This window comes from Diaporthe amygdali (genome assembly GCF_026229845.1).
Source record: "Diaporthe amygdali strain CAA958 chromosome Unknown NODE_1_length_4327563_cov_65_473760, whole genome shotgun sequence".
Lineage (NCBI taxonomy): Eukaryota > Fungi > Ascomycota > Sordariomycetes > Diaporthales > Diaporthaceae > Diaporthe > Diaporthe amygdali.
In genome coordinates this window covers 3247860-3274050 of record NW_026517021.1, presented here as the reverse complement: position 1 = coordinate 3274050, position 26191 = coordinate 3247860, and the positions used below count along the sequence as shown (strand labels likewise).

Sequence of the window (26191 nt, the reverse complement as noted above, 5' to 3'; positions counted from 1 at the left end):
TGGTCATGCAAAAGCAAATGCTGCTCCAAAAGCAGAAGCAGTCTCAACCTCAAAGACATACACCAAACAAGGCTGATAGATTGCAAGAACTTAATTCGCCACTACAGAGCCCTATCTCTGCCCTCTACCATCAGACTCCTCAGAGTCCAGCCATGAGCAATTTCTCACGGCCCATGACACCAAGACCAAGAACACCAAAAACATCAACTATCGTCTCCGGTGGCACCAACAAATCAGGGGCATGAAGGCAGACGTACTAAACAAAAATTCCCGACAGTTTCAGAACTTTGAGCACTAGCTTGCGTCCGCTCGAATGGAACTGAGGCTCAATATAGAAGGGTTTTGGGGTTCTCCTGAATGCTAGACGCATCGCGGTCATTGTTGAACTAAAGCTATTGCCATATCATACTCATACAGATTTTGTCTTTTATAAGCCTTGATTCGATCGATCGAGCCGGAGCTTTCAAATTGAGATACCAATGAACCATACTACAGCAGCCATCTAAAATAGTTTCAATAGCAGAGAGCAACACGACTTGGCCGGCAGACTAGGCCTGGAATAACTTTGACGTCGTTGCTCAACGATTTACTTGGCTATGCTCCATCCGCAGGTGGCCACATGAAGAAATGGAGGTCTTGTGCTTGGAATCAGGGCTTTCACCGCTCCCAACATGTGTCTCGCACAAGTGATCCAGCGTCCCGTCTCTCCACCAAGGCAAAGCCATCCTTCGAAGTGACCCCCAAAGGTGAGGCTTGAACAGCGAGGCTATGTTCACGGCTCGGAGCACCTTTAATCTCACATCCGAACTTTCTTTTGTGCTCATCTTGAACGGTCTTGGCTCCCCGCCCCATCTTTGTCTGTGTGACGAGAGCCATCAAAGGACTTACTTTCACGCGCGGCTTCCGAATATTTTGAGTGACCATGTTGAGGGCACAATTGAGTTTGAGTCGGAACTCGGCATCGACAAAACTGCAAGATTCGCAGAACCAGCCCGCCTTCTTCATCGCGCCGAGCCTCTCGCCCGCAGCTCAGACGGGGATTTCCTTTACCCCTTGGACAGATCGACAACCTCCGCGGCATTGGCATTTTCCCGTCTCAGGTCTTTGTTCCATCACATCGTGAACCTACAAATTCCTTAAACCTGCTCACTGAGACCCAGACTTGATCGTATGAGCATTTCTTGAGCAAACTCAGAATCTTCGAAAGTAGCCAATCCAAAAGAAAATCAGAGTTATTCATTCATTTGACTAGCACTTGTACTCCTAAGACTTAGTCTCCTTGGTGTTCTGCACAAACTTCAGAAATACTACTTGTTCAGATTTCCTGAAGATTCCCATTACCATCTTCTTTGAAATATTACTTCATCCATTCTTGAAGATGCCAACCTTAGCTGCGATTGCGCGCGCAACCACGGCAGCTGTTGCCGCTTTCAATGGCACCATGCAACCAGGCTATACTTTCCGTGGCTACGAATACAGTAAGCAAATCTTCTATCAGTCTCGCCACGTCCACTTTGCACGAGAATGATCTCAGACACCGGCGACTTCTATAATATCTGCGGGAAATTTTGGAGAAGGGCTGTCTATTCAACCACTTCTAACACCATGTTATTAATATTCCTTCATCCTTTCTTCTGAAATCACGGAGGAAATCCATGGGAAAAGGTTTTGTTGACAAAAGCATAGTTGGCTGCGCTGCGGAAGGCAAAACCGGACATGCACTTCAAAGCGGATGGCTTGGTGATGATCAAGGAATGACTATCGAGAAATGCCTTCAATATTGTGGCACAAAGAATATGCCTCTTTCCGGTTTGGAATTTGGGAAAGATTGCTACTGCGGAAAAATTCTTCTTGAGAGCTCGACACTCTATCCAAACCAGGCAAAATGCGACATGAACTGCCCGGGAAACTCTCTGCAGAACTGTGGGGGGAGCCTTTCTCTTTCAATTTTCAACAATACAAAACTTCTTGCTCCAAAACCACCATCCAAGGTCGGTACATGGGCCTTCGAGAGCTGTTATATGGAATTACAGGGCGCTCGAGTGCTTCCGGATGTTCTCTGGGTGAAGAACGGCATGACTCTGGATATGTGTACAAGCTATTGCGCCACCAACGGCAAGTACAAGTACGGTGGTGTAGAAAACGGCAATGAGTGCTTCTGCGGCAACAACATGACCCCAGGTGCTAAAAACGCATATGATCTGGATTGCCCAATGACATGTGATATCCCATGTGGTGGCAATGACAAGCAGATCTGCGGCGGAAACGGCGTCATCACGGTTTACAGAAACACTGTTTAATGGTCCACTCTGTATCATGGCATTTCTTTGTCTTCTTTCGCGTATATAATATTGTACAGTCGGATTCTGCAATGCATGCCAACGATGTCGAAAGACTAGTTGAGTATTTTAAGTTTTAGATGACTAGGAAACAAGGGTGTCAGCAACGGAATCCTCCCAAATGTCATATCATGTATTCTAAATGAGATGGTGTTCGGGAAGCCTCTCTTCTTTAAATGACTTGAATCAGACAATTCAAATACATGTGAAATATTTGATCACGGCAAAGTATCAATGAATGGTAATTTGTCTCTGTGCAAGCATAAAAGCCATTGGTTAGCCTCTGGCTAATACACTTGAACCTAGCTACTCAATCTTTCCCATCAGAGAATCGTCATCCACTAAGCCCCCAAACATAGCTGCCTCCATCAAATAGTTGACTTGCCATGCGTGATGATGTGCATGTGCAACTAACCACTGCTCCTCGAGGACCAGGCCATCATGGTATACCTGAGCTAATGTTGTTGCCAGGGACTGTATAATGGCCTCCTCTCGAGTCGCATCCACGACACCGCCTTTTGCGTAGCTCAAGGGCCAACCAGCAAGGCACATCCACAGCTTGCGAAGTAGTTCCCTGTTTCTTGTTCCCGCTGTTTCCAGCAGTTTCTCAACACCATCACACACATCAGCGCCATTACAAGCAAATTTCAAACGCCGGCTATATCCTGTTGTATGATAGTCCACATCGAATGCCTCATCGAAGTCTGTCTCCCACTGTTCGCGTTTGATATCGCCCCTGCGGATTTTGCTCCAGCCTAAGACCGCCTTTCGCAGGAAACAACTCCGGTCATTCAAGATACACCACACATATATCATACCATTCATTCCACCGCCCGGCTCAGCCCACCGCTCGGTCAAACACCGCGCGCCAATAGCGGCGAAGGCATCATACACTTTGTGTAAGGCGTCTTCGGTTACGACCCCAGCATTTGTAATGTCAGCTGAGTTCAGACACGAATTGATAATTTCATTGCTGCCCATGTCCGACCGAATGCTTATGATGTCAGTCGCCGCACTACTGAACACCATGTCGTCGTATATCGCAGCTGCATCGAAGCATCTCCCCATGGCCTCGCTCGCCATCCCTGCTCTGTTAGCCTCACAGAAGTAGATCGTATGAGCTACTTCACGGTTCATCTTTGCCGTTTTGTCTCCCAACCGTGAAGCATATCGAGCCTCCAATTCCGCCTTGCCGTGGATGTATGAAAGTCCCGACTCGACAGCTTTGCGACGCTCGGCACCGAGGGGCACCTTTCGAGACCTGGGGTACGCGGCGAATATTGAACTTGGTCTGTCAAGCACAGAGGATGATCTCTCGGAGCTAGGCTCGTAGAAGGAATCTGTGTCAACGCAGTAATTGCTATATAGAACACGGGCATCGTAGGCGCCCATGAGCATATTCATGAGGCCTGTGCCGAACAGCACATCCGTGGTCAGAAGAGGTGCAGGCCAGTCCTCCGCACCAAGAAGCTGGATGACCTCGTCTGAAGCGCGACGCAGCCCGCGACGATTAGCTGAGGTTATTCGTCCTAGGCCATGGTGTTCCCTTGTCCAAGCGAGAAGATCATCAGAAAGGCACACGTCAACGATGTTGAGACTCTCGAGGTGCTGGTGTTTGGAATCGTCGGATTCGGACCAATTTGATTTGGACTCTGCCTCAAAATGGCCGGCTTCCAATAGGGCAAATGTCACAGTGACCGCCTTTAGGCCTTTCCTAATATTCCGTTCGATATCCCTTTGAGAACCGCGATCGATGAGTATGCGTGCTTCTTCATACCCACTGTGTTTCACATGCTGCTTGAATCTTCGATCTTGATTCCACTCCTCGCCCCAGAAATATGGTGGTGTCTGCCTGCTGTCTGGCATAAAGTCGGCCATGGCATCAGAGACATCAGCGGCTGGTTTAATGCTTTGTCTTTTGAGGACGCGGCGCAACTTGGCACCGAAGCAAATTGAAACACTGTTCCCCATTATGCTCAAGTGGCTTTTAGGGGACTGCAATTGAGGAAAATAATTATTGCTACTCTCAGGAACATTGGTGGCCCTACAACACGACAGAGGTCTTGTCATTCTTATGCATTAGCCAGACAGCTGAACAGCGAAAGGCCATGGGAAGTGTATTGGGGTGGTACCATGCAAGCCTCAATAGTGCCATGCATTTTCTTTTCTACGTTTTCGTGTCACACTGGCGGTGAAGAACCATGTACGCAATTTGATTCGTAGGCTACCTCCGTGGGAGCACAACAATTCAGCAGAATGAGTTTCATCATTAGCTGTCCAACCAGCCTCTGGATCGTCGATTCCAATCAGCATTTCGGATCGTGCAAACTTGTTTGGTATCCTCAGCTTCCTGCAATTGGCTCCATCCGAACTCAGCATTGCCGAATACCGCGAAGTGAGACCAAGCCTCTGTTCATGACAATGCGTTCTAGACTTGACCTCTTGGCTTTCTACTATGCACGGAAACCTCGCTCCGCCACGAGAAAGCTTATCATCGTTCAGACCCTGGTCTTGGTGGGTTGAATGACTGCTCCTTGCAGCAGGAGCAGACGCTTTGCTGGCCACTTAACTGCGGCCTCCCTGTGCATGCGGTAACCCTGCAGACCACCTGATATAAAAGACTTGAGATATATCGATGATGGGCACTGACCCCTGCGGATGATATTGTCCATTGCCACTTTGCTCAAATTGACGTTCATCGGAAATCCGGAGTCCGGCGATTTGCCGGCTCATGGTACTTATATTTCCAAAGTCCGCACAACTTCCGTAGCGGCCTCTTCAAGAGGGCTGGCTGTCTGGAAACTGGTGTGCCTGGACCCACATAAAGCCAACGGTGCCACAGGCGCCTTTACTGCAGGCGGTCGGAATCTAGGAAGTGGCTGAATGCTTGGGAAGTCATGTATGTATTGCATCAACACTTTCACAATACAAACAATTCGGGAGGGCGCTCCCGCATTTTGCTTTGAATGGCTCCCCTTCCAACGTGCACAACGTTCAGGCACCCCGTGAAAGCTGATGGGCTTCAATCCCACGTTCTCCAGTGGTAAGTACAGGTGATTGGTCAAAGCACTGGAGAGCAACTGAAGGATTGGGGCGCCTTGGCCTCAAACTAACTATTTTGATCACGCCGCAGGCTACTCCTTCCACACAGCCTCCATTTGGCCTCACGGGGGATGATTGCAAACAAGCATAAATATGTTATTCTTCAACAGATACATGAGACCTGTGAGCTCGGTAGACACCATTCAAAGTTTACATCAATTGCCGATACCAAGCTCGAGTTCGATCCACCCGCGGCTCCGGCGCGAATCACCGTCCAGCACCAGTTAGTTGCATTGCCCAGAAGTCGACTGTCTTGCATATACGAACATGGACTCGTTCCTCTCACTCTCGGCACTTGGTGACAAGCTGTCTGAGATGCCAGGGCATGCAAGTCTGCCTGGCACAGAGCACTACATCAAGACAAGAGCACGGCTTGCAATTGAAAAAGCCATGACAGACAACCCCGACAATGAGCCGGCACAAATAGACGCGATAGCCGAAATTCGTCGATATTTCAGGGGCTACGGCCCAGTGGTGGAAATCGTCAATACATACATTGACGGCAAGATTGACGTAACGGAAACGGTCCGTCAAATAGCTGAGCCCATAGAGCATGCATACACCACCGCCGACGGTGGCCGCTTGTTCGTATCTGAAGAGGCAACGGCTCGCCATCAACGCAAATTTTGGAGGTCGGACAAGGCGCTCGAGATGTGGGGTCCTGAAGAGAATATTGAGGAGCTTCAGGCTCGTGTGACCGATCCGATCGATGCGCCGTCCGTAGAGGGTCAACTTTGGGACCTCTATTACACTATTCTACATGCCTCGAAGAAGATCCCATGGAGCGACAACGACGCTCAGCAGGAACTTGTCGATCTAATAGCCGCGCTGAAGGCACGGCCAAACCCACCGAGGCCGGCGAACATGACCACAGCTTTGAAACACCACTGGATTTACTTTTATGGGGAGCTTTGGAGCGATTTGGTCCTTCTAGGTCCCTCGGCCCGGGAGACGTGGAACGATCTTCCTGGATGTGGTGCCGGGTGGGAAAGACCTGAAGTCAGCGCGTGGGTGAACGTAAACGCGTTTGTAGCGCGCTTGACTATACAGAAAGTCCGGAATTTTGCCCTCTATGGCAGCTGGGCGCTTCGAGAGGCACTGGACGAGAAGATTGAGATTTATCCTGACAGTCACTTTTCTGCTCCTTCAAAGGCCTACAAAGCTGAAGTCCTCTTCAAGGTGGCGGCCGTCTGGATACGTGTGGCAGGGCGGTACATGTTTGATCACCTTCAACCGGATTCCGAAGGTGATAAGGAGTCAAATCCGGAGTTTTGGACTCATTCACAGTGGGACAGATGGCGGAGAAGGTTCGAGGAGGAGGCACAAAAGGTGCAATATAACCATGAGGTTACCGTGATCGCAAAAGAATGCGCCGCGACTATGGCCGAAATTTCAGCCACTCCCATAATGGATTGAATCGTTTAATATATATAATCCATTAGAATCATGCACAACACATACCCATCAATAATTGCTAATTTGGCAATTGCAAAACAATTTGACGTCTTAAGTCACGACCTCTCCCGACACAATCAATCGTGAAAACACCCATCTTGCGGCAAGTTTTATCCTAAGATTGGCTGGTAGAGGATACCATCCAGAGCGCAACCGAGCAATTGTCGACAGCTTGCGGCTGACGGCCAGGGTGTCTAGTCTACCGATGAAGCCCGCCAAGAGGAGCTGAAATAACTTCTTGCACTCTAGCGCAGATGTCGGCTCAGAAGCCACATGCAGCTCCCAAACTCCACTTCAGCTCTCCACGCGAAGCAGCTGTCATAGAACACGTCTCTCGTGTTCCAACATCTTATTCACACTTTCAATTTGATTCATACTAGCGCCAGCATCCATTTATTCATACGCCCGGGCAAACAAAAGTTCGATTGTAGCTACAGTTCCTCGGCCAAGATGGACCATCAGCCTCTGTATAGTCCACTGGACCCATCGACCCGTCAGATCAGACTGCTGCAAGTATCATGTACCGAGGTTGATGAAGACTTCGCGCCCGTCATTTGCAGGCTGGTGACCGCCTCCCTGGACGATCCTTCAATCAGATATATAGCACTGTCTTACGTCTGGGGATTCGAAACAAGCCAGACTCCACTCGTTGTCGATGGCAAGGAATGCAACATCACTGCAAATTTGTTCGAATTCTTGGTTCGATATCGGAAAATCAGCTACGTCGTGCCACAGTGGGAGCTCGCAAATTTTCCTGTGTGGATTGACGCAGTGTGCATAAATCAAGAGGACATTCCTGAGAGGAATAGCCAGGTCCAGATGATGGGGTCCATATACCGATCCGCGACACGAACCATCTCCTGGTTAGGCCCTGACAGTGTCGGCAGTGAATCCGCCATGAAAGTCATGAGGCGTATCTGGCCCAAGGTCAACGACTCCATGCGCAAACAAGATTTGCTCGCATGGCTGAGTTCTGAGGATATGAGTCTCTGGCAGAAAGATACACAAAGCGCTAATAGAACGGGATTCAGTACTGGTAACGAATTTTGGGACAGCTGGAAAGACATATTTTCCAGAGCTTATTTCAGTCGTTCGTGGATCACACAAGAGCTTGTGCTATCAAGGAACGTCGTGGTGCTCTGTGGCCAACAGACTCTTCCCCTTGCCGCTTTCCTGGTCATCTGGGAATGGCTCCTTCGCATCGAAGGCACGTCTTGTCCAGAACAGGTGGATTCTAATATCTGGTCATTTCTGTCGTCCAGAGAGGGGCGCAGGCTGCTAGGATGGGGAGCGATGAATAAATGGCCGAACTTAAGGGAGCTCATGACCAGATCGAAGGATGCGAGAGAGGAACACCTTCTTCTCATTTGGCATGAACTTGTGCTCCATACGCGTATCCTCCAGGCCACGGACCCTCGGGATAAGCTTTACAGCGTGCTGGGTATGGTCGATCGGAAATTCAAGCCAGACTACTCTGCTTCCATTGAGGATGTCTTCTACGACTTTGCCAAAGAGTATATCTACGCTGAGAAACGGTTATCGGTCCTGCGCGAGGCTGGGCATGGTACATTTTTCGGTACGCCAGAGCACCCTCGACACAGACTGTTTGTTCCATCTTGGGTTCCAAATTGGGATGCGCTATCCAAAGAGCTTACCTGGGGCCAGTTCTATCATGGTAGTTATCGGCTTTCTGCGGATTTGAATCTCCAACAAGCCATTGGTCCACAGTTCAGTGAGTTGTTGGAGCACGAAGGTAGAGGTTACTGGAAGATTGTTGGAAGAACCTTGACGGCTCTTGGCTTGGTATGTGACAGCACTGTCGCTGTCCATCGTCTGGGAGTCGATCATGAGTCCTGGGGTTCATTCTGCGAAAGCTACGTCTCAAACTGTGGAGAGCATAGTCAATATGTGACGGGCATCCCAGCACTACAGGCGCTCGCAAGATTGATCTTTCTTGACCAAGATCCAATTTCCAGAAACGACGTTGATGATTCGACACTGGCCAAAGACATGCTCAGAATTTGTATCCTTGGAATAATCCTCATGGGATCTCCGGCTCAAAGTATGGTCGAGAAATTCGGCCTGACATCTCAGCCAAGCCTAGTCAAGAAATTCCTGGGGTCTGGAGAACTAGCAAGTAATTTCCTCGAGTCCGGAGAACTTGCGAAAGATCTCGTGGACATCTCGGCCTTGCGCATCCACCTTCCCAAGCTCACATCGGATAGACTCTCATTAGTGCTGAATTACGTAGCATTCTGGACATCTGATGGTTATCTAGGCTGGGGCCCACCAGGGATGGTGGCAGGAGATGATGTCTGTGTCATGGTTGGTTGCGACGTACCAGTGGTGCTTAGACGTGTTGGGGATCACCACATCCACATTGGGCCATGCTGGGTATTGGGACTTATGAATGGAGAGGCTCTTGATAAGGCAATGAATAGCCAGGCGGGCCTTTCGAGCTTTGACATAGTTTGAGGAGCGTTGCGGATGTAGAAATAACTTGAAATGTCTTGCGGGGTTGAGTTGGGTATGAAGTGATTTGAGACTATCTACCAATATGGCCTGTGGGGTGACTATATTAGGCCTCACAATGGCTTCAGAAATTCTAATTTATGGTACTGGCTTTTCTTTTTTGCTTAACTGGTGGCATATTATTCGGAAATATCAACACGTGTTGCCTTTCACCTCAGAAGACATAATTCTTGTGTTCAGTATTTGCATCCTGGAATTTCAGCCACTTGACTGTATGCAGAATTAGTCTCCCAAGACTCGAAGATAGGACTCTTCTCAGATGACAGGATGATATGCCTGGGGAAAATTTCAGTTGAGGGCATCGAAACGAAGGGGATGGATTTTTGAATGATATCATCTTAGGGTTCAAGCATAGAACCATCCAGGTCCGCATAGCGTTAGTATTGTGTGCAATAAGTGTGCAAAGCTATTGACGAATATTCAAATATTGACCGAAATCTAGGACTTGGGGAAACTGGCCCCCTTTTATTTACGGACAAAGGGAACCATTTGTGGTCACTTCCACGTTTCTCGTCTTCTGAACAATTTATCTACAGAAGTCACACAACTTGATGAGCTCTGTTGTGAGGATCGAGCAACAACAATATCGTCTCAAACCCCTGATACTCCCGAAAACCTGGTCTAAATTAGCAAAACATGGCAGATGCTACCGCTACACTTATTACCCAGGGGGTCACTGATTTCGGCGACCTATCACAAGCGGTCATCATGTCAACATGCGATGTCAGTGCTGAAGACATCAAATCGAACATCGACCTCCTCCTCTCCGAACTCTATAAGACTGCATCAAGCGGTCTTGTCTTACAAGCCGGCCTGAAGGCGTTGCATGAAGTGAGAAGTACATGGAGGTTCATGCAAAAGAACACTGACGAGCTCACACGGACCGGGTTCTATATGCAGCTCGTCGACCGCATTTTGCATGATGCATCCATTTACGGTCCGAGACAACAACATCAAGCCCTGGCGCTGCAGGAGTTGGTTTTCAACCTGAATTTGGCTTTTACCCAGGACGAACCTACACCACTGAATCTGAGGGTAAGCGGAAAGATTCGTCCATGTGAGTGTAGGGACAGACATTGACCTGGTCACTTCATAGTTCCTTCGCCGAAGACTCGTCTGCCTCCTGGATCAATTTGACTCAGAAATGCGAGGCAGAAGCACTGGTAAGTGCCGCGTTAACACTTTGCAACCGCACATATCTAACGATTGTTCTTCAGATGGGCTCTCAGAATCTAAGTCTCGCTACGCAAATCTTTGTGCTTTCGCTAGCGCCCTGGTTCGCGAAGACGTGCATATATTTGCATGGGAAGACATCATGAGAACTGCTTTTCGCCGCGCCCAGCAAAATGAGCCCTCAGAAGCATCCACACAGAACGGAGGTGGAACGTCGCTAGAGACTTGGAAGGCATACCTGAGCGGAGCTCAAGCCTGGGCCAATTGCGACATTTTACGCAAAAGTTTGCGAGATGGGAGTAGTTCACGCGTAGAATGGCAGCGGTGGCAACGTTTATTCATGGAAGCCGACAGCATAACCACCGATGGGGACCCGTCTAGGCAGTCGTTTTCGAAACCTTTAAGAGAGATTCAGATGGCATTGGATGAGGCACGAGGGCATAAGAAGGACCGGCATACCCGCGCAGCGTACGTGCCAAAAGCCCGATTGCTCAGAATTCCAGCAAGGACTTGAGCTGTTATCTTCAATAAACTGCGATCGATGGAGTGATTGCTAAACGAGAAAGGTAATAAGCTCAGAGTGAAGGTCTGACCGTTATAGGATATCTGGGGACTGGGCACAACTGTGAGCTGTTGGTGTGTGCACCAGGATTTCGACTATCTGGGCGGTTCAACTTGGAATGTTTTTAGATGATCACATAGTAAATACAAGAACAAGCCCCAGTATTTTTGTTTCTTTTCTGACTGACCGTACTCAAGGCCCTATGTGTGACCTGGTCTTCACATATCATTTACGCAAGGACAAGCCTATGTGAGAGGAATAGTTTCAGCTACTTGCACAAGTGGAGGAGCAGACATGACAGGGACTGCTAAATATGTAAAAGAGAGAAATCAAGTGAGTAATTGGTGTAAACGACGACTGCTTCTCGGAAGAGCTGTGAAATTTGAGCCCTGGAGTCATAGTCGACCAACACGAACCAGCTCGAAAATTCGTTCATTTGGCGTGACAAAAATTGACGACTGAATCACTGGTTTCCGCGCCCTGTGGTGTTAAAAGCAAATAAATACAAGGCTCTGGCATCTGTCCTGTTCAATCTTGCCCCATTAGAGAACTAGACTCGGAACAAGAGAAACCATTGAGAAATCAGACCATTAACACCTGAGCCACAAAAGACGAGAGCACAAGACAGGAAGAAGAAGACAAGCTCAACAGACGAAAAGCTTGAGGTAGGTACTACCAACTTGAACAAAATGTCTGATCAAGCAGAACTCGGGCGCCACCAGCGGGCACTCTGGAATCTTCTCTGTTGGAACTACCCAGCCGACATCTGCAAGACTCTGGAGAACACGGATCACATCCACAACGACTTCCTCCACTATCTTTACAGTATTCTGCAAAATGCCAGGGCAAAGCCGGCGTCGTACCTCACCGCGAGGCTCGCAAGCCTCCCAGACACCACAGCGAATGAAATGATTGCGGCTCTGGACGCTTTGGACATCCGCGGGCCAGAGCCCACAGATTCGGAATCAAGTGAGGGGTCAAACAAGGGAGAGAAGCCGCAGAGGCCTGAGCTGGAGAGCAAGCCGTACTTCCACAGCTGCGAGCGCGAGTGCTTCTGGCTTATTGTCTTGGAGCTGTTCAAGGCAGGCTGCGTGGGCCATAAGACCGACGGGTCTGCGCGGGAGGAGATATCAGACTTTCATGCTCTGCACTACTTGTACAGGCTCGACGTTGAGGATAGTCGATGTCGGCGATATGAGGAAGTGGAACTGAGAAGCCCTACGCACTCATGGTACCACGAGACGTCCGATAAACAGGTTCTGTGGTGCGTGAGGCGGTTGTGGCCGCTTGTGGAAGACAAGCTCAAGAGCAACGGGGATCAAATCCAGGCCGCAGAAGATGTAGACATGGCACACAGTGAAGGGTCTTAGCTGGACGAGCGAAAAGGATGCAGGCTCTGGTGTTTGCCTGATGAAGCTGAGCAAGTATCTAGACCAAGTCAGCAATCAATTATCTCGGGTAGTCATTGAAGTTTCCATATCCCCAACTCCTTAGCATGCAATCCTTTTGTGCCCCAAATAATACATCTGACTTGTGATCCCCTTCTATCCCCTGCCCGCTTAGCCCATGAGCTCCACACCGTTCCGTATGGCGCCGACGACCGCGCCAGTTTGGACAGCCTCTGAGCCGCCTCCAGCCATCCGGTGCTCGATCTGGGAGAGAGCATCTAACCAAGTAATCATGACCTCCGGTTTGACCTGTAGTTTAGTGACCTCTTCTGCCAGCGCAGTAATGATGTCAGCGAGCGCGAGACCCCTTGCGGCTTTCAGAGTGTTGACCGTTGTCAGGCAAGAAGTCACGTCGCTAGTGCTCAGCAAGGTCTGCAATATGTCCTGAATGGCGTCTGGAGGTGGCGCTGCGATACAGTTGTAAATGGTCTCGAGAGTGATGGTCTCCCTGACAATATCCGCCTCCGCTATCTTCGGGCCGTCGCGTGGTTGCAACGGGGTGCCTTTGGCCTCATTAGTCTCTCCGTACAAGTTGTAGAGGAACGGCTGGTCTTACTGGATGCGTGGCATGCTTGCAGCACATTAAGTGCTCTTCGCATATCACCTCTGCTGAGCCTCACCAGAGAATCCGTCGCGTCAGAGTCGATATTGACGTGTTCCTCCTCGATGACCTTGTCAACAAGCACCCGGATGTCCGCCTCTTTCAGCGGGCTGAACCTGAATCTCGTGCATCGCGATAGCAACGCAGGCGAAAGCTTGTGCGAGTAGTTGGCGATGATACAGAATCTAGTGTTGGCGGTGTACTTTTCCATAATACGACGCAGCGCCATCTGTGCTGTATTGGTCATGGCGTCGGCTTCATCCAAGATGATCAGCTTGTAGGCAGCCAAGCTGTTTCCGCCGCTCCGTCCTGACCCTCCCATGGTAAATATTTGCTTGGTTGATGCGAATGTCTTGATTTGCTCGCGCACGACATCAATGCCGCGATCGTCTGACGCGTTCAGCTCGAGAACCATCTGGCGCATGTTTTCGACGCCGTAAATGCGGCGGGCCAGGGCGAGAATCGTTGAGGTCTTTCCTGTACCCGGAGGACCGTAGAGGAGGAGGTGAGGAAGACGATTCGAGTCGACGAACTTGTTGATTGTAGCAAGGATGTCTTGGTGGCCAGACACGTCGGCAAGCGTTGCTGGACGATATTTCTCGACCCTGATAAGGTGGGCGTGGATGTCAGCGCAAGAAACTGCACGCAGCTTCGAGTATTTCGGTAGGGACACTCACCATGGCAAGCTGTCTTCAGCCTCGACGGGCAGGTTGGCGGCGCTTCTTTTGCCCTTTGCGGTGTTGTCAGACGAGAAGGTGATGTCCTTAGATGGCGCAGGGACATCAATGTCCATCTCGTCCTCAAAGTCCGACATGTTGTTGGTCTAGTGGTTTCTTCTGCGAATCTCACCAACAGAGTACTACGACTGGGTACTTAGGTTGATATTCGGATCGAGTTATTGTGCTGGCGGCGGAATTGGTTCTTCAGTTTGCTTGATGGTGGTTGTTTGCAGCTTCAAGGAAAGGTTGGTGGGGGCTTCCAGGCTCAACGCGTCGCGTCACGTCTGTAAAGCACCTAAGGTAGCTTAAGCAAGGCCAACCCTTCCACGGTAGAGCGCGTGAGCACTGGCCACTTGTTAATTGAACCGCCCGCTACTATCTAGAATATGCTTACATCAGCTACATCAGTCAACTCGAGCTGTAAGTCCGTCACTGGCCCCCACTGCTGGTCTCCTCTGCTACTGGGATGTCATGCACTCTCTCTTCCTTGATACTCGTCATGGACTTCCCCTTGCCCATTTTGTACTTCCTGAAAGCCAGGGCGATAGGGCGAATGGTTACTCAATGCATCCTCAGCTCTTTAGCGCGATGCACCCCGCCCAGGTGCAACATCGCGGCGCAAGGATGGAATCTTATCCAGCAGCGAACTCCCAACCAGACCCTGCTGAAAAGGAGCACTAAGTGATTCTTATCAGCGATGGTGATGTAAGTGGAAATGGAGGCAGATGCTGCTTGGCAAGATATGATATTGCCTGGATCTAATCGAGGTTCAAGATGCGGCCTACAGCAGCATTCCTTGCTTTTTTAAGCCGAGCATGCTCTTCTAATTTGATGTTTGACGGTGCAACCTGTCTCTCTTGCCATTTCCCCCTTGTTGCAACAATGCGTGTGAGCACAATATTCACATTGTTGCAAGTGACTTCGTCTACTGGCGCCGCTGCGTCAGTAGTCGAGGATCTCTTTCGCCAACGTGCTCAGCTACCCCATTCAGGAGGGTTGACCGCACGGCAAGCCGCCAGCATCAACGGCTCTGACTATCCGCCATCATGGATGACAATACCAGTCGACCATTTCAACCAGTCTGACTCTCGCACGTTCCAGAATCGCTACTGGTTCAACGCGACCTTCTATCAACAGGGCGGGCCAGTTTTTTGGTTCGACTCTGGAGAGCAGAATGCTCAGCCATTGGTTCCTTATTTCCTGAATGAGGTGGCGGGGCCCTCCGCAGTTATGTCACTTGCTCGACGATTCAATGGCCTTGCGTTGCTTGTCGAGCACAGGTACTACGGCGGTGTGGAAGAAGGCAGCTATCCACACCCAATCAATAGCACGACAGGGGAGCTTCTTGATCCCAGTGGGTATAGATACCTGAGCACTGAGCAAGCTCTTGAGGATACGGTCTACTTCGCGAACCACTTTGAGGCCTCCTCAGGCGTGAATGGAACCTTCTCCCCAGACAAAACGCCATGGGTCTGGCTCGGTGGCAGCTATCCCGGGATTCGCGGTGCTCAGCTGAGAGTTCGAAACCCCGAGACTTTCTACGCGACCTGGGCGTCCAGTCCGCCCACCGAGGCAGCTGTGGATATGTGGACATATTACGCACAAGCTGAGAGAAGCATGACAAGAAATTGCTCCGCAGACTTCACTGCAGTCACGCGATACGTCGACAACGTCCTCGCTAATGGCACCCAGTCTGAGGTAACTTCTTTGAAACGACAGCTGTTGACAGCTGTCCAGGCGTCCCCCTCGAATCTGAATCCAGCTGTGAGCGCTGGAGATGTGGAGGGACTTGACAACGCAAGCGTCGGCTCACTATTATTGACGCCACTAAATTTCTATCAGTACTTCGGATTTCAGCGATCGGTGCTACCATTCTGCGATGTATTGGAGACACAAAACCGGACCAATGTTTCTACCACGGACAACGGCGGCACGGCCAGATCTATTGCTCCCGCATCAGGCCTTGCCCTAGAATACAACATCAGCACAGCATGGAATGCCTTTCTCGTCGCTCTCGTGGAGCTCAACTATGACAATATTGATTCAGTGAGCCCTCAAGACCCTGTACAGGGATACAGTTGGGCGTATCAGTACTGTTCTGAGTATGGGTACTATCAGCGTGGAAATCCGGACAATGAACATACCATTGAGTCGCAGTTCATCAGCCTCGATTACTTCCAGGACAACTGCAACTCTGTCTTCCCCGGTCTGCTACCACCTAGTCCGAATGTCGAGGCGTCCAATAAATATGGCGGTTGGCTCATGCAGCCGTCTAACACGATGATGACAGGGGGTCAATACGATCCCTGGCGGGCTCTGTCGCCTGCCTCGACAGAGATGGGATCCCCAGGGAGGAAGACAACACAAATCATTCCGGGTTGTAATCAACCGCCTGAGGACAATGACATCTTTGGTTTGATATACGATGGCATGGTGCATGTCAGTGACATGAGGGCGTTGCTGAACTTAAGTGATCCCTACCACCAAAACTTCTCCACGATCGGCTTCAGCAGTTTCATTAGTACGGAGCCTTTCTTTGCAGGGACAGCCTTATTCGAGAGGGCATTGGAGACGTGGTTGCCTTGCTTCGGAAGTAATGTATCCAGCGTGATCAACATGTGATTATAGAATCAATCGTAATTACCATATTCATCTCGATTAACGTGGCCATCCAATTTTGGATCCAGAAGGTAGATGTTGCATAATCTGACGGCAGAGGCGGCTGGAGCGCCAGAAGTTATGTCGAATAGCCTTGCGTAAGCGATTTAGCCAGTGTCAAGGCAGGACACATTCAAAAACTACATATCCAGGTATTGATAAGCATTAGATGCCTCTCTAGGTACAGATGACCAGCCTCGTGGAATAAGGTGGAGGGAGTTTGATTCTCCTTTTTCTGGCTTTTTTCTGGAAAAAAAAATACCTCACAACCTGCAGCCGGCCGCGGCTTTTATGAAGTTGTCCGCCATTGACTGGTTGAAGCCCCTGTCTGAGAACACTGAGGCTTTTCATCGGAGCGGCAATTCAAAGACCTAAGATATGATGCCATCAAGCCGCTTTTGATACAATCGCGCCATAGCCGCCGCGGCCTTGGCTAGCGGTAGCAGCATCGTCCGCGTAGGCGTTCTAGACTCTCGGGTGCAGTCCACACATCGGATGCTACCGAATGGTGAGGCAGTGAGGCAGAACTCATGAGGCTACTTCGGCTACGATGCGACCGAGGGGCGAAAAAAAGCCACGTGGTGGTGATGGTCTACTTGCATATGTTCAGCTTCGCTCAACTAGGCGCGCCACCAAAAATGAAGAAAGAATGGAGCTAACAATACAAATATTGATGCTTGATGGGTCGACAGGCTTGGTCGGTGGGAATTGAAATGATGAGGAGCATGTTTTCTAGACCAATCAGCCGTGAGTGCATGTAGCCCTCGTCGTTCTTTGTCCGGTGAGACATCTGGCCAATGTTTCGAGCTAAGGACGCCGTAGTATATATGCTGTCAATTGTCGATCTCACGTGTTTCATCAGCCCTGTAGTCCTCAACAATGCAGGACAGCCCCAAGTCTGGTGTCCCAGGAGGGCGGTAAGCCGAGCTGAATGATACCGGTGAGTGAGCTAACCAGGTATTCCAGCCTTGACAGGGACAGCCAACCATCCTGCCAGTGGGGGTCTGCCACTCCGAAGAATATTCTTTACGTCGAAAGTGCGTAGCACACGAGATGCGAATAATAGCACGCCAGTGATGGCGCCAAGCTGAATCGCTGTCTTCTTTTACGCGCAAGCCTAGTACTTCAGCCGCATTGTGATCACATGCCAATCGCACTCTCCTAGTGGCTGTACTGTACAGCATTGGCATTATTGGTTGTTTTACACTCCTGGCAAAAGCTCCAGGACCGGCAAAGCCAGCATCACTTTTGCCTGATGCATGAAATGGCCGTAGATTATGAAGGTTAGGGGATGCAGAAAATCAATCCTTCGAAGCAAGAAGAGTCGACCTTTCTGTTACCGCAAAGCTTGATATCTGAAGGCTATTGTTCTGCGTGTCGTTTACACTGCGCTCAATGAACTCAAAATTTACAAAGTCTGCGAATGCGACTTCGACTGTATTCTGTTGCTAATAATTACCCGCCCTTTGATTTGACGACGTTGCCCCTCATCACACTGAGGCGTATCATGTTCTCTTTGGATTGCTGACCGCGGACTCTATCGGCATTGGCTACTATATGAAGCTTCCGAAGATGAAGCTGAAGGAGGCTTGATCAAGCTTGATCAGGCTTGAACGAAGCTACCGTACTAAGCGAATCGCTCAGTCCAGATGTCTGACAGCGGAGATACCGAATCTCTGGGTTCACAAGGTTGAGCCCACCACTTGGCAAACTGACTAGTGGTAACAGCCGGATGGGCAGTGGCGTAATAACAATAGCTCAAACCCCCATGCGGTGCGCCGTGGTCGGCAGCTCCAATTTGACTTTGTTAATGATTTAACGTTTCTGTTTCTCCGGTGCAGGGGGCGACAGGGCGAGAAAATAGTTTCACAAGCTGAAGAAAAGTAATGTGTCACACTGCTCCGCAGCTAAGGTTCTCGCGTGGCTTTAGCAGTATTGGCGCCGCGGCATGGCCTCTTGGCTATGGGTCAGATCAAGCTCTACCAAGACACCAAGTCTGAACTCGTTCGGTTCCAAGACTTTCCAAGATCCCTATCGCAGAGATCATAGAATCAATTGAGGGTAGCTGCTCATTGCGTGCTCAGCCTTGGGCATTTCACCATCATGAACAAATTGTAATGTAGCAGACGGGTGTTTGCCGACGGTTTTCATATATATGGAAGAGTGTACATGTATGGAGACAATGACAGCGATGACTCGTGAAAGAATCCTGGCTTACAGAACAGGCCACACACCGGTGAGCTCTGTGTATTTGTCGAATTGAGCTGCATACTACACAGCCATCGCAAATTGTGTTACTCTGAAAGCAACCATGTCGCTACCTGACAGGAAAGAAGTCCTGCCAGGGCAGGATCCTATTCACCCGGCCGACGATGAGCAATCCCTCCACTACGAGGTGAACTGGACGAAGGAGGAAGAAAGCAAAGCCAAGCGGAAGTAAGAATTCAGCACAAATTAGCTAAATATTACTTGAGCACATGCTGATATCATTGACCTCAGGCTGGATCTAATTATAATGCCAATACTCACCCTCGGGTTCTTCTGCTTGCAACTCGATAGAGGCAATATCGCCAACGCCATTACGGACAAATTCATGGAGAATATCGGAATCAACCAGGACCAGTTCAATGTCGGCCAACAGATGCTTTCCCTGGGAATCGTGCTCTTCGAGATTCCATCAAACATGATCTTGTACCGGGTTGGGCCAGGCAAGTGGCTGACCCTTCAATTGTTCCTCTTCGGCTTTGTGAGCCTCTTTCAGGCCTTTCAGCACGGCTACGGCGCCTTCATCGCCACCCGCTTCCTCCTGGGCGTGACGGAGTCCGGGTTCATCCCAGGCGGTCTCTGGACACTGTCGACGTGGTACACCAGAAAAGAGACCGCAAAGAGAGTCATGTTCTTCTACTTCGGCAACCAGTTCGGCCAGGCCTCCTCGAAGCTCCTCGCGTACGGCATCCTGCACATGCGCGGCGTGGGCGGCAAGCCCGGCTGGTTCTGGCTCTTCGCTATCATGGGGGCCTTCACCGTGTTCTGCGGTTTCATCTACGGCTTCTTCCTCCCGGACTCGTTCAGGAATCCCCATAGTACTTTCCTCCCTTTCGTTCCGATCTTCAGTGAGCGGGAGGTTCACATCTTGCGCACACGTGTCCTGCTTGATGACCCGGCGAAGGGCAGGAAGAAGAAGCGCATCGGATTGCCTGCGTTCAAGAAGGCTGTAAGCTACAGGACCACAACCTGACCTGTCTTTGAACCTGCCCCGACTAACTGCCTGGCTCCTTAGTTCTCCAACTGGCGTCTCTGGGTTCACTTCCTCATCACGCTTTGTAATAACGGACCGCAGCGTGCCTTCGACACCTACTCGCCATCCATTGTCAGCAGCTTTGGCTTTCCTGCTCTCACCAGCAATGCCCTGGCATCAGTCGGTCTCTTCCTGCAGATCCCAGTGTCCTTCAGCTTCAGCGTTATATCAGATCGTTTGTAAGTCAAATTACCAGTCCCGCGAGCCGGATGTACGGACACAAAACTGACGGTAAATGTGAACGTGAACAGCAACAAGCGTGGTGAAACTGTAATGGCAGGCTTGAGCCTGCACCTTCTTGGATACGTCTTCAACCGCATCTTCACAGAGTTGCGTGGTCTTCGAGGCGTTCGCTATTTTGGTGTCGTGTGGACGCAGACGTTCGGCACATTCCCGCATCCACTGAACATTGCCTGGATGTCTCTGACCTGCACGGACTCGGAGGAGCGAGCTCTGGCGATGGCAATGTAAGCTCACCCACCACAGATTGTGGCATACATATCTTGAGCACCCCAGGGCTGACGTCGATGCTTCAATCAGGGTTATCATGGGCGCCAATATCGCGGGTATCTACGGTGCCCAGATATTCCGCGCGGACGACAAGCCGCTATACCGTCGCGGATTCGGCATCGACATCGCTGTTCTGACCGTTGGCGTGACTCTTGCGGTGGTTCGATACTCGGACGGCTGGATCCAAAAGCGCCGAGGGCAAAGGCAAGGGGCACTCGCGGCCGTAGACTCAGGAAGCGAGCACAACTCACAGGAAGACGAGAAGAGTGGGATCCCGGGCGTACAGCCAGGCCATGGGCATGCGCAGCTCACGCCGGCTGGCTATGACACCAAGGCTGCCCCGAATGCCACGACATACTAATCTACCAGGCTGACCACCTGGGTTGGGGACACCTGTCTCTTCCAATTTCTGTGCTGAAGCGTTGCGCCTACTATTGATACCAGAGCGTTAGCCATTGAGTCGAGATAGCGTTGAGATTGAAATTGATGTTAAAAGCGAATGAATTTCTCGATCACATGAACCTCCACGATGGGTGATTCTGAGTGTGATTTGCGTAGGTGGTCAAATCAAGGGACTGACATTCCTGTTCGCCATATACATGTTGCCTCTTGGCAGCCGCGCATAGTGTGCGCTCTGGACTTCCTTAAGTCAGAGCTCAGTTAAGATTAAGTTCACCTGCGCTCTCACGCTTCACAGAATTTATTGAGACCTTGGTCCGTTTGTGCAGCAACGGGAGTTGAAGAGTGAAGGTGTGAGCCAATGTGGACCCAAGAGCTACATACTAGGAGCGGCTGTAACGGCAGATCAGGGACGCATCGTCCTATACCATGCTCTCGGGGTTCGAATTCCGAGACTCTGGGAAGCCAATGATGCTAGATTTACCAGCCTGCTCCACGTGCCAGAAGCCGTTGCGCGCCACACGGACCCATCTCATAGCGAGCACAACACAGCCTTGCTCCAAGGAGCAATCAAGTTAGCGAGCATTTCTTTCTACTTCTTTTATGTGTCACTTTCCATTCTGACAGCTGAATGCCAAATGTCATTCGCAGAAATGTATAGGCGCCCTGATATTAATGATTGTGGTGTTGAAGACATAACTCAGGCGTAACCCCATTGCACAAAAGCCCAAGGTCACATCGAGGCATGACCGAGGGCCGCAATGTGTAAGCTGATAGCGTGGATGTAGACTCGAATACTGTCCCTGCAATCCTCATCTTGTTTTCCGCGGACTAGGAAGGATTCATGTCCTTGAGTATGTCGCTGCCGGGCGGACATCCGCTGAGCCGAGCCTGTCTGAATTCCAGAGGTGTGCGTGCACATAGAACTCGGACAAAAGCTTTCTCTTCACTTTCCAGATGACGACAGTCTAACAATCGTGTTGTATTTGGTCACTGTTTTGTTGCGAGTCCTAAAACAGTCGATATACACTCGCTCCGACTGTGTGGTGCCACTCGCAGTGCTGTTGATGAGTTGTGGGGGGGGGGGGGCGACTCGGGATATAGGTGGGTCAGCATCCCCTGGGGCTAAAATTTCCAGGTCCATCCACCGAAGCCTCTGTAGGGCCAATCCCCAGACGCCAAGGCCACACGTGTGTTAGGCTATTCAAGCCTTCAACTCCGTCGGCCACCTTCCAATCATGGAAAGGCTATTTGCGAACAAATCTCGACAGGCAGCACTGTGGAAGCCCACCATCGTTTGCACTGCCGTATTGGCGTCCACTGACCTGTCAGTGTTGCATTCCCAGGCCGTGTTCCCACCAGCAGGCCGATGAGTTGGTGTCTTCCGTGAAGCTTGTATTGGCCGGACGGACTGCTTGACATGCAGGACATTGCAGAACATGCTGCCAGGGTCGTAATCCGTGCCCCTTGGGCGAATCAGATGGCCTCGTGGCCCTCATCTAAGTCACTCACATGAACCCCACGCCGGTCGGTGATGGTACGGAAGTTCAGATGGCCCCAATGCAGCTCGGTCAAGCGCAATCACACCCTGCTCGGCCGCCACTGCGACCTACAAATGGCTCGCGCCGTCCTCCCACGCCGACCTTTGGCTCGGCTCCCGGCGTCTTTGCTCTGTGGTGTCGGTCGAGAGCCTCTCTTCTCTTAAGGAGCCAGCATGAGATCTCAGATCGCCCACGTTTTGGCTGTCGCCGTTGGGTGTGTCGTTGCGCAGCAGTCTGCCAGCGACACACTCAGCCCTGTCAGCTATGTCAAGGGCAAGGCTTTTGACCGTCTTGCTATTATCTGGCTTGAGAACACTGACTACGACCTGGCCGTTGGCGACCGTGAGAGCCTCCTCTCTTTTCTGCAGACGTTTTCCCTTTGTCCATCAAGTAAATGCTGACATCTTCACAGCCAACCTGGCTTGGCTAGCCAGCAAGGGTATTACGCTGAGCAACTACTTCGGCGTGACCCATCCATCCGAGCCCAACTATATCGCTTCTCATGGAGGTGACTACTTCGGCATGAACAACGATGATCTCACTACCGTCGATTCCAACGTCTCCACAATTGTCGACTTGTTGGAGGACAAGGGCATCGCCTGGGGTGAATACCAGGAGGATATGCCGTATACCGGATTTGAGGGGAAGGCCTGGGTCAACCAGGTCACTGGGGCAAACGACTACGTGCGCAAGCACAATCCCGCCGTCATCTACGGGGCCAACTCGGAACGTGCCGACCGGCTGGCCGTCATGAAGAACCTGACACTGTTCTACGATGATCTGGAAAACGAAACGCTGCCACAGTGGATGTTCATCACGCCCAATATGACCTCTGATGGGCACGACTCGTCAGTCACCGTCGCTGGCAAGTGGACTCGCAGTTTTCTCGAGCCTCTCCTCACTGACTCACGTTTTATGAACAACACGGTGAGTTTTTGCGGTCGCCGCGTACCTAGATGCCCATGCTTGCTCGGAGGAGCTTTGCTGATAGCTATGTCAATAGCTGGTTCTTATTACCTTTGATGAGAACTCATCATATGCGCTCACAAACCGCGTTCTAGCTATCTTACTGGGCGATGCCATACCGTCCGACCTGGTCGGCTCCACCGACAGCAGCTTCTACAACCACTACTCGGAAATCGCCACCGTCTCGGCTAACTGGGACCTGCACACCCTCGGGCGGTGGGATGTCGGCGCCAACGTATTCTCCTGGGTCGCCGACAAGACCGGCGACGTCGTGAGGGAGTGGAGCGAGGCGTCCGCGCCGGCCCTCAGCTCCATGTTCTTCAACCAGAGCTACGACGGGGTCTTCAACGACAAGGCCTCGTTCCCCGTCTACCCCTCGCCAAACGTGGAGATTGAGAGCCCCAGCGGCAGGACGGTTTTACCAACTATCGAAGAGAAGTGGACGGGCAGCTCCAACCCTGATTATTACTCGAGCGTCATCGAGGTGCCAGACGGGCTGCACCCTCCTGCCGGATACGGCTTCGCTGCTTGAAAAGGCGGCTGAGGCCAATTATGGCGGGGTCCATATAGAACAGCAATGTAGATGAATTTCCACTATATAATCATCGACTTTCTGAGGTACAGAACCCTCCAAGTACACCAGTAGTGCCAGCTTTTGTTCCACAAGTTTTATGTTACGAGAAGGAAAGGGAAGGCACTGGTACCTATGGCTGGGACGGGCTTGTCACTTTCCTGTGGGCCAAGAAGACCCAAGAGCAGTTTGCCGTGTTTTTGTGCCCTACGCTGACTTGCCAGAGGCCCCCGACTAGGCTACGACCGCGGAAATATGGACATGGCCTCGGCAGTACAGGCTGCTTGATCCCAATGGATACCGCGACGATATCCTCCATCGCTCCGAGCGAGGCGCCGCCGCGGCGCATGCTTTCTTCTATCAAGCTGGGTCTCCACGATGAGAAGCACAACGCATGCCTTTCAGAGACTCTCGACTCAAAAGCCTGCGGCCCAGCCACGCTGGAGTCGACCAAGAGAGTGGCAACGGTAGTGTGCTGTCACTGGCTTGTCTAAAAATTAGCGTGGTGTTGTACAACGGGACAGAGCGGCAGCTTGGCCGGGGCATGTCACGGCGATCTAGACCGGCCTGGCCATGGAGTCATCGATTCTAATTCCTTTTTGAAAGATTTGTTTCCGTTGTGATCGACTCGAGCTTTGTTCGTGATCCCTCCGGTGTTATTGGCTTGTGTAGCCATGGCACATCATGACTTCGGCTGGGTTGCTCACCACCGTCTAGGATAAGTAGAGGTTGGAAATGCTGGAATTTTCAATATCAGTCTGGAACCCAGTGTTGAAGGACAATGGTTCCAAGCGACCTGATCGAATGCCGGACAGAGAGAGGGCCAGAGACAGCGACTTGACGGGCGGCAGGCCCTGGATTCTGGACAACTTCTTGACCTAATGGTCCAGTTCTTCTATTCTCGCTTTCTATTCTGTCTCGCCATTAAGCCGCACCGATGTCGGGCTGTCAGGGAGTCAAGTGAGATGCCGACACTGAGAATTCTTCCCGGGACCTTGACCCTTGCAGAACTGAGAGAAGATCATACCCATTGACCAATTGGTAGGAGGGCTAAGGAGGATAGTCACGAGATCAACATGCGTTCAATTCATTGCCGCAGTACTCGCTGCATGTCACATAGTCTAGCACGAACCGGAGGCGAACTCCCTGCCTAGCCTGGTAGGGAACATTGAGAAGTGCTTGTCCAACACGTCGACGGCTCGGCTGCCAGCCCCCTCTTCCGCGATGATCCATGGGTGGGAGGCGTCGAAACGGGCAGCCCACCCATGCAATTACCCCGTCCCCGAAGTTTTTCTCGTGCATGAGACGTCACTAACAACTGAGAGGTTGCATCTTGACCAGAATTCTGGTCGCCGTGCATGAAGGCGTGCCGGTGGTGGTAATGGTGGTGGTGTGGGGCGGGGGCTGGATTACAAGCTGTTGATGGGAGAGTGACGTCGCGGTGTTTCCCGTCGAGTGCAGCCGCGATATTGTATAAGACGGATGCATCGCTTCGAGGGGGCTCTCCAGAGATGGAGGAATAGGAAGATTCACCTGGTTGCTGGTTAATAGCCTGTTTCGCTAACTCTAATTGTTTCCGGTCTTGGGCGTGTCCAGGCCTGACCATTGCGCATCATCTCAACTCAACCCATTGCCGCAGGGCAGCAAAAAGGCACCAGCAACAACTGCAACAACTGCAACAACTACCCTCTCGAGTCGATACACCCAGAAACTTTGACAGAGCGATTCTCACCCCAAGGCTCAACAACCCTAGGAACAAGAGCATCGCAATTTTGAAAATGCCACCACCAACCTCAACCTGGGTGGACGCAGCCACGCGGGTGCTGCACGCGCGCCAGTCCACCGTCACAGTCACCCCGGCCGACAGCTCGGACAACTCGTCGTCGGGCACGAACCTCAGCGGCGGGGCGATCGCGGGGATCGTGATTGGGTCCATCGCGGGGTTCCTGCTGCTGCTGTGGATCTTCAAGTCGTGCTCGAACATGGGGGCGCCGCCGCAGGAGAAGCGGGAGCCGGCCTGGTACGACGACGTCGGCGCCGGCAGGAGCAGGCGGAGGGGCCGCTCGAGGCACAGCAGCCGGCGCGGGTCGTACTACGTGCAGGAGGCGCACGCGCCGCGCCGGTCGCGCAGCAGGGAGGTCCGGACGGTCCAGCCGGTCGTGTACACCAGCGAGCCGAGGCGGCCGAGCCGGGCGCACGAGAAGCACAGGAGGCGGTCCAGGAGCGAGGGGAGGGGCTACTACGTGTAATGGCCCCCGACTCTAAAGTGAAAATAAGAGGCGGCCCGTGGGCCAGAGGTTCCATTGAGGCGGTAAAT

The 26191-nt window shown here is 51.3% G+C and overlaps 11 protein-coding genes across 11 annotated transcripts; 9 read left to right on the top strand and 2 right to left on the bottom strand.

The window, feature by feature from the left end:
- Positions 1 to 1378: 1378 nt before the first annotated feature.
- J7T55_006559 (uncharacterized protein) lies at positions 1379 to 2300 on the top strand (the record flags this gene model as incomplete). The annotated part of the gene is made up of 2 exons (XM_053145636.1): positions 1379 to 1478; positions 1687 to 2300. The coding sequence occupies 2 exons, from the start codon at positions 1379 to 1381 to the stop codon at positions 2298 to 2300; spliced, it is 714 nt and encodes a 237-aa protein (XP_053001323.1).
- Positions 2301 to 2645: 345 nt separating this feature from the next.
- J7T55_006558 (uncharacterized protein) lies at positions 2646 to 4310 on the bottom strand (the record flags this gene model as incomplete). Its single annotated transcript, XM_053145625.1, has 1 exon — positions 2646 to 4310. The coding sequence occupies one exon, from the start codon at positions 4308 to 4310 to the stop codon at positions 2646 to 2648; it is 1665 nt and encodes a 554-aa protein (XP_053001322.1).
- A 1398-nt stretch (positions 4311 to 5708) lies between these two features.
- Positions 5709 to 6857, top strand: J7T55_006557 (uncharacterized protein; the record flags this gene model as incomplete). Its single annotated transcript, XM_053145614.1, has 1 exon — positions 5709 to 6857. The coding sequence occupies one exon, from the start codon at positions 5709 to 5711 to the stop codon at positions 6855 to 6857; it is 1149 nt and encodes a 382-aa protein (XP_053001321.1).
- A 489-nt stretch (positions 6858 to 7346) lies between these two features.
- Positions 7347 to 9371, top strand: J7T55_006556 (uncharacterized protein; the record flags this gene model as incomplete). Its single annotated transcript, XM_053145603.1, has 1 exon — positions 7347 to 9371. The coding sequence occupies one exon, from the start codon at positions 7347 to 7349 to the stop codon at positions 9369 to 9371; it is 2025 nt and encodes a 674-aa protein (XP_053001320.1).
- A 693-nt stretch (positions 9372 to 10064) lies between these two features.
- J7T55_006555 (uncharacterized protein) lies at positions 10065 to 11115 on the top strand (the record flags this gene model as incomplete). Its single annotated transcript, XM_053145592.1, has 3 exons — positions 10065 to 10463; positions 10525 to 10591; positions 10646 to 11115. 3 exons carry the CDS (start codon positions 10065 to 10067, stop codon positions 11113 to 11115), a joined length of 936 nt encoding a protein of 311 aa, XP_053001319.1.
- A 737-nt stretch (positions 11116 to 11852) lies between these two features.
- J7T55_006554 (uncharacterized protein) lies at positions 11853 to 12533 on the top strand (the record flags this gene model as incomplete). The annotated part of the gene is made up of 1 exon (XM_053145581.1): positions 11853 to 12533. The coding sequence occupies one exon, from the start codon at positions 11853 to 11855 to the stop codon at positions 12531 to 12533; it is 681 nt and encodes a 226-aa protein (XP_053001318.1).
- Positions 12534 to 12722: 189 nt separating this feature from the next.
- J7T55_006553 (replication factor C) lies at positions 12723 to 14026 on the bottom strand (the record flags this gene model as incomplete). Its single annotated transcript, XM_053145570.1, has 3 exons — positions 12723 to 13157; positions 13232 to 13817; positions 13890 to 14026. The coding sequence occupies 3 exons, from the start codon at positions 14024 to 14026 to the stop codon at positions 12723 to 12725; spliced, it is 1158 nt and encodes a 385-aa protein (XP_053001317.1).
- A 787-nt stretch (positions 14027 to 14813) lies between these two features.
- J7T55_006552 (thymus-specific serine protease) lies at positions 14814 to 16553 on the top strand (the record flags this gene model as incomplete). Its single annotated transcript, XM_053145560.1, has 1 exon — positions 14814 to 16553. One exon carries the CDS (start codon positions 14814 to 14816, stop codon positions 16551 to 16553), a length of 1740 nt encoding a protein of 579 aa, XP_053001316.1.
- A 2347-nt stretch (positions 16554 to 18900) lies between these two features.
- On the top strand, positions 18901 to 20758 carry J7T55_006551 (lternative sulfate transporter; the record flags this gene model as incomplete). Its single annotated transcript, XM_053145548.1, has 5 exons — positions 18901 to 19025; positions 19089 to 19803; positions 19870 to 20066; positions 20139 to 20354; positions 20428 to 20758. 5 exons carry the CDS (start codon positions 18901 to 18903, stop codon positions 20756 to 20758), a joined length of 1584 nt encoding a protein of 527 aa, XP_053001315.1.
- A 1752-nt stretch (positions 20759 to 22510) lies between these two features.
- J7T55_006550 (cid phosphatase) lies at positions 22511 to 23835 on the top strand (the record flags this gene model as incomplete). Its single annotated transcript, XM_053145537.1, has 3 exons — positions 22511 to 22679; positions 22750 to 23264; positions 23341 to 23835. 3 exons carry the CDS (start codon positions 22511 to 22513, stop codon positions 23833 to 23835), a joined length of 1179 nt encoding a protein of 392 aa, XP_053001314.1.
- Positions 23836 to 25652: 1817 nt separating this feature from the next.
- On the top strand, positions 25653 to 26123 carry J7T55_006549 (Spherulin-4; the record flags this gene model as incomplete). The annotated part of the gene is made up of 1 exon (XM_053145526.1): positions 25653 to 26123. One exon carries the CDS (start codon positions 25653 to 25655, stop codon positions 26121 to 26123), a length of 471 nt encoding a protein of 156 aa, XP_053001313.1.
- Positions 26124 to 26191: the final 68 nt, after the last annotated feature.